Source organism: Mobula birostris, chromosome 1 (assembly GCF_030028105.1).
Source record: "Mobula birostris isolate sMobBir1 chromosome 1, sMobBir1.hap1, whole genome shotgun sequence".
NCBI lineage: Eukaryota > Metazoa > Chordata > Chondrichthyes > Myliobatiformes > Myliobatidae > Mobula > Mobula birostris.
Window position 1 is genome coordinate 163,276,442 of NC_092370.1, and position 12,208 is coordinate 163,288,649.

At 38.7% G+C, this 12,208-nt stretch overlaps 1 protein-coding gene across 6 annotated transcripts in view; it reads left to right on the plus strand.

Moving 5' to 3' along the window:
• The window catches only part of pacs2 (phosphofurin acidic cluster sorting protein 2), a 303,100-nt gene that overhangs the window by 220,131 nt on the left and 70,761 nt on the right, over window positions 1-12,208 (plus strand). For 4 of the 6 annotated variants that reach the window (XM_072265280.1, XM_072265298.1, XM_072265328.1 and 1 more), the window contains exons 12-13: window positions 1,016-1,140; window positions 4,176-4,311. In XM_072265280.1, coding sequence (XP_072121381.1) covers window positions 1,016-1,140; window positions 4,176-4,311 — 261 coding nt within the window. The remainder of the gene's footprint in view (window positions 1-1,015; window positions 1,141-4,175; window positions 4,312-12,208) is intronic. The other 2 variants (XM_072265287.1, XM_072265306.1) reach the window with 1 other exon arrangement.

Consider the following 12,208-nt stretch of genomic DNA (forward strand, 5'->3'; position numbering starts at 1 on the left):
GAGGAAGGAGGTGCAGGGGCAGGTGTGGCACTTGTTCTGCCTGCAAGGATAAGTACCAGGAGAGAGATCAGTGGGAAGCGATAAAAGGACAGAGGAGTCATGTAGGGAGTGATCTCTGTGGAAAGTGGCGGGAAGGGAAAGATGCATTTGGTGGTGAGACCCCATTGGAAATGGCGGAAGTTACGTAAAATTATGTGCCGGACGTGCAGGCTGGTGAAGACAAGACGATCCCTATCTCTGGTGGGGTGGCAGGTAGATGGGGTGAGGGTAGACGTGTGTGAAATGGAAGAGATGCAGGTGGATGGATGCCGAGATGGCTTTTCTCCTATTGGGGTCGTCGAGAATTATGGGACATGGTTTCAGGAAAAAAAGGGTCACCTATTTTCTTTCCAATGACTTGGATCTCCAGAATTCTTTATCCCTGATAGCTGTGGAAGTGGAGCCATTGAATATGTTCAAGATATTAAGTACCTCCACCTCCACACCTCTCTGGAATACAGATGTTTGAATCATAAGGGATCAAAGGATGTGCAAGGGAGAGTGGTATTGAGGTCAAGGCTATATCAGCCTTAATCTTATGGAATGGCACATCTGCCTCAGGAAGCACATTTGCTTACTCTTTCATTTCCTTCTATCTTAAATGTTCACCAATAATGAAAAATGCTTGAGTGTTTGTTTGCTTTAAACATATCATTGGTATATATTGTACATTTTTGAGGATGTAATCACCTAAGAAGTAAGTGAAATGTAAGATATGCAACTTACTCTGTTGGGTTTGAAGTACAACTGTGTGCTGACACACAGCTGAGACCTTGGATTAAAAGTAGGAATTTTTTGTGAAGTTGAAAGCTCAGTACTAATTACTCTGTAAGCCCTGTTTCCCATTTGGGTAATATAAAGCCCCTGGATGTCAAACAAAACAGAAGGATTGTGCATCGCTCAAAGATGAGGTGCTCTGTGGTGCATGCTATTTTTATATCATTTGTTTCTTTTGTTTTTTTTTGTTTCACAAAAGGATCAAATACAACAGGAGGAGGCGGCAGTAGGATCTGAAAGCATCAATGCAGACACTTTCCTAGAAAAGCTGCCTCCCAGTGGAAAAATCACAAAGACAGAATCATTGATTATTCCTTCTAGTAGGTAAGCCTCACTCTGTGGATGAAATTAGTACTGATACCTATGTAAACTGCTGCCAACAAGTGGCTTAGCAGATGGTAGTGTCAAGTCTTGCTTCAGAGACTGCATGTAGTAATCTAGATTCATACTCCTGTATACTACTGAAGGAATACCGTGTGTCTCAGGTAATGTCTCTTGGGTGTGTTATTAAACCTGAGGCCTTTCCTGCTCACTGGTGTAAAACATTCAATAATGGTAGGGGAGTATCCTTCTGTGTTCTGGTCAACAATTAAAACTTGTGATCAGGTAGCCACCAGTATGTTGTGAAAACCTATCTGGTCTTCTAGGGAAGGAAATCTGCAGTAGTTGCCTTTTGACCTGTACGTAATTCTTCCCATACCCTCAGCAATGTTGTAAACTTTGAAATGGCCCATGTCAGCCAATTGGCAATTCAGATTCAGGACTCTCTTCCTTCTCTACCCCAGCCCCTGTTCTCATGCACAAAGGCTTTCTTTTGGTGTTGCTGACAACTTGCCTTTCCCCAATTTTGGTTGTTTATTTTAGTCAAGTGGGGCTGAATGCACTTTTTTTTGTCTTTGACTTGCTGCTTGCAGCATCATTCCAGTTTTTGAGAGAGGTTTTTAATTATATATTTTATTGAGTGTCTTGTCATCAATTGCCCTGTATCTAAATCAAATGAGCATGATTGTATGAAATGTATTGATTTTCATTTGAAAGAACCACTTGAATGATTTCAACATCACATGAGGAGGGCCTTTTCGTTATTTTTCTAGAGTACGCGAACTCTCAAACTGCAACAGCAATTCCTCAACTATTTAATGTCCATTCAGATTGTCTGAACCAAACTTTGCATCTTTTTGTGGCCCTCTCCTGGATTTGTAGCTCATGTATTGATAACGATACACTCAGTGGCCACTTTGTTAGGTACCTCCTGTACACAACAAAGTGGCCACTGATTGTATTCCCTCCATCTTCTGATGCTGTAGCCCATTAACTTCAAGGTTTGACATGTTGTGCATTCAGAGAAGCTCTTGTGCATACCACTGTTGTAACATGTGGTTATTTGAGTTCCTGTCACCTTTCTGTCAGCTTGAACTAGCCTGGCCATTCTCCTCTAACCTCTCTCGTTAACGAAATACTTTCACCAACAGAGCTGCCACTCTCTGAATTTTTTTTTGCTTTTTGCACCATTCTCTGTGAACTCTGGAGAATGTTATGCGTAAAAGTCCAAGAGATCAGCAGTTTCTGAGATACTCAAGCCACCCCATCTGGCTCCAACAATCATTCAAAGTCACTTAGATCACATTTCTTCCCCATTCTGATGTTTAGTCTAAGCAACAACTGAACCTCTTGACTATGTCTGCATGCTATTATGCATTGAGTTGCTGCTACATGATTGGCTGATTAGATTGATAAACAGGTGTACCTAATAAAGTGGCCACCAAGTGTACGTAGGCTAATGGTCACTGCCTCCAACAGCAGTGGCCCAACTGAGGACCCACTTAGATAACTTAGAAATTTTGGTTACATTATTTAAATAGAGTTACGGTATGTTCTTTTCTTTAAGAACCCCGTATATGTTCACTGGTCTTTTTAAACTCCCTTTGATCATTTTGGTAGTTTTGTATTATATACCTGTACTTGATGTGATTGCTTTAGGCTGAATAACTGTCTTGTAAAACTTTTGGTATTTGTTTTCGTCACAATTGCTGGTATGACTTTGAATGTCACATTTTTTTTAGTCATTCAAGGTTCTTTTCCATCTCAACTTCCCAAGTTCCATACATTAAGAACCAATTCCAAAATTGTCATCCAACGCCAGCAAAGGCACTTTTGTTATTCTGGTGTACTAACCGACATCTTTCTGGAAAATGATCCCACCAGATAATATCAGACCATTATTTCCATAAATTTCCTGACTTCAGTTCCACTAGAGAATTTTCCATATTCTACAGCCTTCTCTGATTTCTCTCAGCTGAAAGCATGGATAGAGTAGACGTTACAAAGGATGTTACCATTAGCTGGAGATTCTTGCATCTAGGGGCATAGCCTTAGCATAAAGGGATATCTCTTTAGAGCTGAGATGAGGAGGAATTTCTTCAAAGTGTGATGAACCTTTGGAATTTGTTGCCACAGGGGGTGCTGGAGGCCAAGTCTTTGAGTGTATTTAAGGAAGAGATTGATAGGCTTGTGATTGGCAAAGATATTAAGGATTACAGGGAGAAGACGGAAGAGTGGGGTTGAAAAAAAATCAGTGATTATTGAATGGCAGATCAGATCAAATAGTCCCATTCTGGTCCTATGTCCAATAGCCTTAGAGTAACTGCAACCAGCCCATGTCTGTCTTCTCCCCCAAGACTCCATCCCATGCTGTGCATGAAGACCTTCACTTCCTTCCTTGATTGGAGACCTGATGAAGCACCCTCCTCCACCACAAGTACTAGCACCCTCCTTTGCCTGGCTGATCATCTTGTTTTGTATAGTTGCTCCTTTAGATCTGCTCAGTTTCTTCAAATTAGCCTTAAACCTGTTGAAGCACGTTTCTCTGATGTTTGAGCAGTCTTTGTTTGAGGCCTACTGATAGTCCCTCTCCCCTCTTTACAGTACAACTGTTTTGATGGTGTTTGCAGACCACATGTGGAATTCATCAGCTTTTTTCATTTTTTAATCTGCTCTTATTCTCAAGTCCATTTGATTCCTCTCTTCCCTTTCTTATCTTCTGTATTTCTTTCTTAAGGGATCAGGTTAGTAACTAGCTCAGATGAAAGGTCATCAACCTGAATTGAATCTATTTCTCTCTGCTCAAATGTTACCTAGCCTGTTGAGTATTTCCATTTTTTAATTTTGTGGGGGGGGGCACGATTAGGGGACACCGTTTTGTTTTTCTTTAACATCAAGTATAAATCAAAAATGCCAAGACTTCTTTTAAAGTTCGGCGTAGTTGCATTCAACTCCATGGATATGTGTATCATTTGTCTGATGGCCTTGAATCATGGTGGTCCTGAGGGTGTACTTTTCTGGCACGGTTTTTCATTCAGTAGGTCTGAGGGGAAGCAACCAGGACGCCGTGGAAGAAGCACGTCCCTGAAAGAGCGCCAGCCTGCCAGGCAGCAAAATGAGCGAGCAAACAGCTTGGATAATGAGCGCTCACCAGAGCCACGGCAGCACTTGCAGGTAAGCAGAAGAGCACGCAAAGTCCAGGGCTGGCTTAATGAAGGAGAAATTATAGAATCATAGAAACATAAGGTCATTTGGTCCATGGTATTGCTGCCAAAATGGCTACTCAGTGTAATCTCATTTCCCATCCTTTTGCCCCATAGCCTTAGGTGGTAGTCTTCTAAGCAGATCTGAATACGATATATGGTTCTACCTGCTCATTAGGTTTCAGAAACACAAAATAATCTGCAGATGCTGTTGTCAAAGGTACACTCACAATGCACTGGAGGAACTCAACAGGTCAGTCAGCATCAGTTGAAAAGATTAGTCGACGTTTCGGGCCGAAACCCTTCGTCAGGACTGAAGGAAGAACTTTGGGGAAGGTTTGAAGAATGCTGGTAGTTGGAAAAAACAGTAATTTGAAAGACAAAGGGGTGGGGGAGGGGAAGCAAGGAGGTGATTGGCAGGAGAACAATGCGCAGTAATAGAAGGAGGCGGAACTATGAGGGAGGTGATGTGAAATAGGGATAGAGGAAGGGAGGGGGAGGGAATTACCGGAAGTCTTTGGAATTACCTTTGTCTTTCAAATTACTGTTTTTATCAACTACCAGCATTCTTCAAACCCTCCCCAAAGTTCCTCCTTCAGTCCTGATGAAGGGTTTCGGCTTGAAACGTCGACTAATCTTTTCAAATGTTGCTGACTGACCTGCTGAGTTCCTCCAGCGCATTGTGAGTGTTCATTAGGTTTCAGTCTACCTCCAGACTCTGGGTGAGAAAGAATTTCCCCAAACCCTTCGATCAATTTATTTCAGTCTTTGCCCTTTACTTACTGGCTTGTCTGCCAAGTGAAATTGTTTTTTTCTCTCTCTCCAATTGTTCCAGGCCTTTCATAATTTTAAACTTTCCAGTTAATTAGTCTAACTAGTGATTTATACAGTTTGTGAATAACCTTTCTGTCTTTTCCTTTTTATGAGTGTGCCAAATGCCTTATTATTCATTTTGGGTAAAAGAAAATTAAATTAAAATAACTTGAATGAGCAGAATCTTTAATTCCTGAAGTATGTACTTAATATATGTAGCATTTATTGTTTCTCTCAAAAGTTGTTTTGGTTCCTTTTGCAGAAGGAAACCTCATCCTTTTAAGCCATTGTTACATGTTGCAGTTAGTAACTTTTTCTTTGATTGTTTTCCCTGGATTCTGAACCAAGGAATATCCATGTTTTACCTGTATTTTACCCTTGTTTTCTTCATTAGTTTACTTTTTTGTCTCATTTGACTGGGGATAATTTTTTACTAGAGTTTCCCAGAAATTCTAAAATAGCTGCAAGATCTGTGGCCTAGCACACAATTATTCTGGGATGATTGTGGAATAATGAAGCCAGCAATGTGTGTTACATTGGAACATTTTATAAGAGGCAGCTTCAGGAACAAAAGCATTTCTAATTATTTTTCTTCCTGCTTTGAACTCGTAAAGGTTTTTCATGTAGAGTTTGTGGATAATCTCAGCATTTTAACCAAATAGTCATCCTTCATTTGTGACTCTAGTAACTTTGATTCATGGTGAGAATTTGTTCAAGTGGAGAAACATCAAGCTATACACTGCTCTGTTAAATAAAGATGCTCTTACTATGATTTGTTGAAATAGCAATTGCAACTGTGAACTAGCAGTGTTGTATCCTTCTCCAATCAAGTAAACACTAGAATGGGTAGTCCTCTCCAAGATACCCACCAGTCTTCGCCCATCCACCATGCCACTATACTCCAGTTTGGACCAGTTAAATCATCATGTAATTTTTACAAGATTGAAGGCCAGTGGTTGAGAGAATACAAAATTGCCACGCTTTTCTCTCTTTAATCCCCACCCCCAGCCTGTCTCACTTTTCTTGGACATGTTAGATTTAATAAATTTAACAAGAATAATAAACCTCACCTTGAGAAACTTGGGATAATGTATTTATTTCATCAGAAAGTGAAGTGGAAATTTACTGAAAGTAGCTTCTGGAAGATTTTAATTGAAGGATTAAGGAAAGCTGTCTTCACTAAAGAGGAGAATGATTGCCAATTACCAGTTATTAACTAGGCAAACTTATGTCTACATAAGTAATTCCATGGGAGTGTAATTATGACAAGATCCATCGTACTCTTATCATGAAATTTTATAAAATTCAATAAAACTTCAGTTACGATAGCTCCTTTTCATTTTAACCTTTAACAGTACTTCCACTGGACTACAATTTGAGTCCAACAGACCACAATTCGAGAGAGAGCTCTGATTTTAGAATTCTTCAGCTGTGTGTTTCTTTGGTGATAATAGAACGTAAAGATGTATGCTGAGAATCCCTACAGGAAATAAATGTACTTAGAACTGGATCATCTTGCAGTGAAGCACTTATTTTTAACATGAAGATCACTGGTTAAGCTAATTGTACCTGAGAGGCACCAGCTAAAGATCTCTTTAGATTTTAAATAATTCTAATAGTTATTCAAATTGATTTAAATGATTTAAAACCATAAAGTCCTCAGGCAAGTCACTTAGCTGTTACTTTTGAAACACATTATGCTCTAATGTGTTTTTAAAATTTTTCTTGAGCTATTAAAGTACATTATTGAGACATAGAGTAATGTAGCACAGAGACTGGTCCTATCATGTCTACACCACTCAGTGAGCACCCTTCTACTCGGATCCCTTTCACCCAGAAGTCTGCAGGGCTAGTAGTAATAAATGGGATTAGTGTAGATGGATGCTTGAGGGTCAGCATGGGTGTAATGGGCCAAAGGGCCTGTTTCAGTGTTCTTTTACTATTATTTTAATTGTCTGAAAAACGCCTTTGCTTAAAAGCATATTAAAACACTTAAAACCGTTTTCTTTGAAAAGTGAAATGCTTGAACCACGTACTGGGGCTTGCAATCCTCTATGGGGGTTCTGGGTACACGCCAGCCATTCTTGGCATAGGGTTGATTATTGGATGCAAAGTGCATCTTGATTATCCCTCTCCGTTCCCTACCTTTCAGTGTGGTGTTGCTTTGCCACTAGTCTCAGGTGAATCCAGTCAGCTTTGCCACATCTGACACAAAACACTTCAGAGAATTCCCTGATTAACCTTGAGTGAGGCAAGACTGAGATCCTGATTTGCAACCAAGCATACCCCATGCTTCCCTTCAGAATTACTTGTTACAGGTGTATTAGATTCAGACCATTCCTTGAGACTTGTCATTTGATTCTCTTCAGGAAAAAAATTAAATGATATATTGATGTTATTCAGCCTCACAGTTTGAAGTTTCTGCAACATCAATATATTTATGAGCTCCTGTGTACTTGAGGGATCACACTTTATAGCTGTTACTGTCAACTTCTCTTGTGCTGTTTCCATGGGCACCCACTAACTGATCAGTATTGTTTTTTGGTAAGGCAGCCTCTTCTTATGCCTTCTTAAAAATCCTCATATGTTCCATCTACTGCACTCACATAGCCATGTAAAGAGTCACCTCACAAACTTGCCACGTATAACCTGACATCTAACAAAACTATTTTGTTTGTATTTTTTGACCTTTCTAAGTGTCTGATAATTTGATGTTGTGAAGCTCCTTAAATTGTTTGTGTAAGGTTCTGACAAGCAACAGACAAAAGTCATTCAGCTTTTGCTGAGCAGATTCAGGAATAATTTCTGAGGAAAATAAGCCAGCATTCAACACATTGACACTTGAACAGTTGTACTCTTAAAACTCGAGTAAAGTAATAACTGCTTGAATATTAAGGACTAAGGACACTTATGGAATGAGCTTTTAAGACAGTCCAGTATCTTCAGAAGGAAAGATGATGACTAGTGGTTAAAAAAAAGTCATAGTAAGTAGATAGGTTGAGTCTTAAGGTACGTGTATTAGCCAAAAGTTTTAACGAAAAGAGTAATAATTTGACAGTAAAGCACTTGTTTGGTTTTTATATTAAGTATTTTTGAGAAACAAGGGGAGAAGCACTGAGACAGAAGCCAGTGAACTTGAGGACTATAGTCCTGACTAATTTAATTTTTGTGCTACATTGGTCAGCCAGTCCCCAGTTCTATTTATTCAGTTGGCTAAGAATTTCAAGGAAAAACTACATTTTGCTGCAGTTTTAACTACCTATGGGGTGGGTCTTTTGAGAATTGGATGTAGAATATTCAGCTCCGAAAACCTGTTTTATCATGTGGTAGGATTATGGCTGGTCTGGTGATAAACTGAACTCCATTTTCCCATCTACCCATGGTAATATTTCATCCTCTTGCTTATGAATCTATCTACATAAAATATTCAGATACTCTGCTCCCACCAACCATTGCAGAAGAGAGTTCAAAAGGTACAAGACCCTCCGAGAGAAAGTACTTCACCTTATCTTTGTCTTATATGAGTGACTCCTTGTGTTTGACCAGTGAGCCCAATGTCTGAATCTTCTCATGAGATTCACTGCACATCTCCCTTGTCAAGTCAGGACAGGACCATATAAATTTCACATACATTCATTCATTCATTCATTCCTTCATTCTCATTTTTTCTTTTTCTTTTTCTCTCTCTCTTTCTCTCTATTTTTTTCTTTCTCTCACCACTCACTATACGTAAAATGACATGTATTCTCTCCATCAGGCCATGCTAACCCCTGGTGAGAAATCTCATCACTACCCTTCTCCTTATTTCCATGTACCCCTCTAATGTATTCTCTCTTGTATGCAAATCAACTTTTGCCATTAATTGGCACTGGTAATTAACCTTTGGAACTCTGGGTTGGGGACCAATCATTGTTGGAGGTTTCCAATTTCCCTTTTATACTTCTGTTCAGAGATTTGTTTGTAGTGCCAAAATAAATATGCCACAGACCCTCAATATTTGAAAGGAGACAATTTGCAGTTATTAGGTAACCTTGTAAGTCTTTTGTGATGGGTTGGTCCATAAAAAATATCAATGGTGATGTCTAGTAGAAAGAGTAAGATTCTGTAACTTCACTACACACCAACATATACACTCTAATGGATTATTTCTCAGCTTTAAGCAATTTTCCCCCTAAATGATTTAAACTGACAAACCTGTAAAACATAAATTATCCAAGAAGGGCAATTATGTGAAATCAAGATCCTGAAAAAAGTTATGGCCTGGTAGTTTAATATGTGGAAGGCTACAAGAAGTTAAATACTCTCAGATCCTTCTAAACCTCCCAGGAAGGATATTTGTCCTTCAGGTCTACATCAGGCTAAAATGGCTGACTGAAGAAGATAATCATATAATCATCACATGAGTCACATAAACCTAAGATTATGTTACCTTCAGTAAAAAGGCCAAGGGATAAGTTTATCTGATGATTAAGGGTTAGAATCATAGAACACTACAACACAGAAACAGGCCCTTCAGCCCATCTGTTGCATATGAAATGTTATTCTGCCTTGTCCCATCCATTACACTTTCATCCACATACATCCAAATTCCCTTTAAATGTTGATATCAAGTCCACATCCACCACTTCCACTGGCAGCTCATTCCACACTCTCAACTCTCGACCCCCCCCAGTGAAAAAGTTTCTCCTCATGTTCTCTTAAATATTTCACCTTCCCCTCTTAAGTTAGTCTCCAGTTTTAGTCTCACCCAAACTCAGTGGAAAAAGCCTGCTTATACTTACTGTATCTATACTCCTCATAATTTTGTATGCCTCTATCAAATCTCCTCATTCTGCTACGCACCAGGGAATAAGGTCTTAACCTCATCCTGAATGCTAGTGACTGAATCTCCTGACCAGCCTCCCATGTGGGTTTGATGGGATAAGCTGAAACAAATTACAAAAAACAAGTCCAGATCAAGGAGTATATACAAAAAAATGGTGCTGGAATGTTTTGGAGTTATATTAGGAAACATTCATTTACTTTTCCATAAATTTGCTGAGGCAAAAATTATTGGCAACAGTTTAAAAGATATAGAACTAGGATAAATAAATAGATACAAGACATGAAGCAAGCATGGTTAAACTGAATAGGTTTGAGGAGTAAGTGGCTGACTCCTGCTCCTACATACCAACCATCCAATTCTTAAAGTCGATTACATATGCAAGGTAAGATCTTCTTGTGAAATAGTTGAAGTATTTCTCCAAACACCGAGTATCAAGAAGCTTTGACTCCTCAGTGGAACCAAGTTTACACATTACAAACTGAAGTTGTATGCACTCATTTTTATTTGGCTTAGGCTGTATTTTTGGTAACTAGAATTTATCCCTCCACTACAGTGCTACTTGGTATTAAACATTCAAAGTACATTTTTTATCAAACTATGTTTATGATATACAACCTTGAGATTCTTCTGCTTACAGCCACAAAACAAAGAAACCCAATAGAACCTATTAAAAGAAAGAAGACCATTAAAATACCCAGAAAAAAACAAACTGTGCAAACCATAAAAGAAATGAGGTTCACGAGAGTGAGTCCATGGACACAAAGCCAGTCACAGCCAATCCAGGAGCCCATTAGCTGCAGGCCACAGCCTCAGTTCAGTGCAAAGACCAGTAAACCTCACAGAGTGTCTATTCAATATAATCCTATGGTTTTCTCAAAGTAGACAACCAAGACTGAATGTCTTTCCCACTTACCATGTCAGATTATTGGTGCAGAGTTAATGCGTCACAGACAACATTGTGCAGTAAAGTTGTTCTCAGAATGAAGTCCTCACCACCAACAGAAGTGAAATACGCCTATATACAGCAGCAACTATCTGTTGAATGTTTGTATTGTTTTTAATGGCACTTTCATTGACCTAAAATGATTTTAAGAAGATGCTTTTTGCAAAGTGCTTACTCAGCAGTAACTGTACAGGTTATGCTGAAACTTGTTTGTCAAAGGCAGAACAGAAAATTCTGTTTTACATCTGTATAGATTTTAAACTATACTGCCCTAATTTAGAACTTGTGAATGTTCTTGAATCTTTTCCCTTGTAGTAATCAGTCCACGTTGTTTGCTGTCCATAACAAATCACAGTCCATAGATCTCAGTAATTTGGCAGCTTTCTTCCACACTTGCTGATCATGCAAAAATGTTCAATTAGCACTGAATTCTGATTGATTCTGCTGTTCATTTGAGTTGATTAGTATGTGGGGTTACTGTAGTTAGAGGAGACCAAACAAAAGGAATCAAGATCAGACTTGGATTATGGAGGAATGAAAATGATTCATGTAACCCATTGTATTGCAAAACATCACCTCAAACTTAGCAAAGTGGGGTTGGAGTAGTTTCACGGTCATCTGCTTAATTGATCATGTATAACTTTTATAGTGTAGAAATAGGATTCTGAGTTTGCCATATTACAATAGTAATAACTTACATCCTTTTAAAGTCTAGCACTATCAGGATATCAATCTATTCCATTTCTACTCATGTGCTGACTGGTGTCACCTGTACATTTGGTATTTGTCTAAAGTATTCCATATTGTGAAAATTGCATTGTGTGACCACACTACTGATAAAGAAGTTTATCTTGAATATCTTTATTCTATTTATAAGTGACTATATTACATTTGTTATTTCCAGCTGAAGGAGGCTATCTCACCTGTGGTTTCTATCCCAGCTGATGACGAACTTTCCAAACTTAATTTCAATTCCTGAGTCTTGGCCCACTGTTTTGTAGGTTATACAAGGTTTTCTTCCTTTACCAATGTCTTCCAGGAATTTCTCCTTTTTTCCTTTGAGTCCATCTATTACTTTAAATATAGTTCCCTCAGTTATTTACCATTCAGCTAAGGAAATGTTGTTGGTTTTCTCACCTCCATATAGTTTTATACAAGTGAAATAAATTTCCTCATGGTCTTTTCCAAACAAATCTTTCCTCATAATTATAATTCAAAATCAGATTTAATCAGAAATTCACTAGTCGACTGAAATCTGTGTTGTGAGCACCTGTGCATTTGTATCTT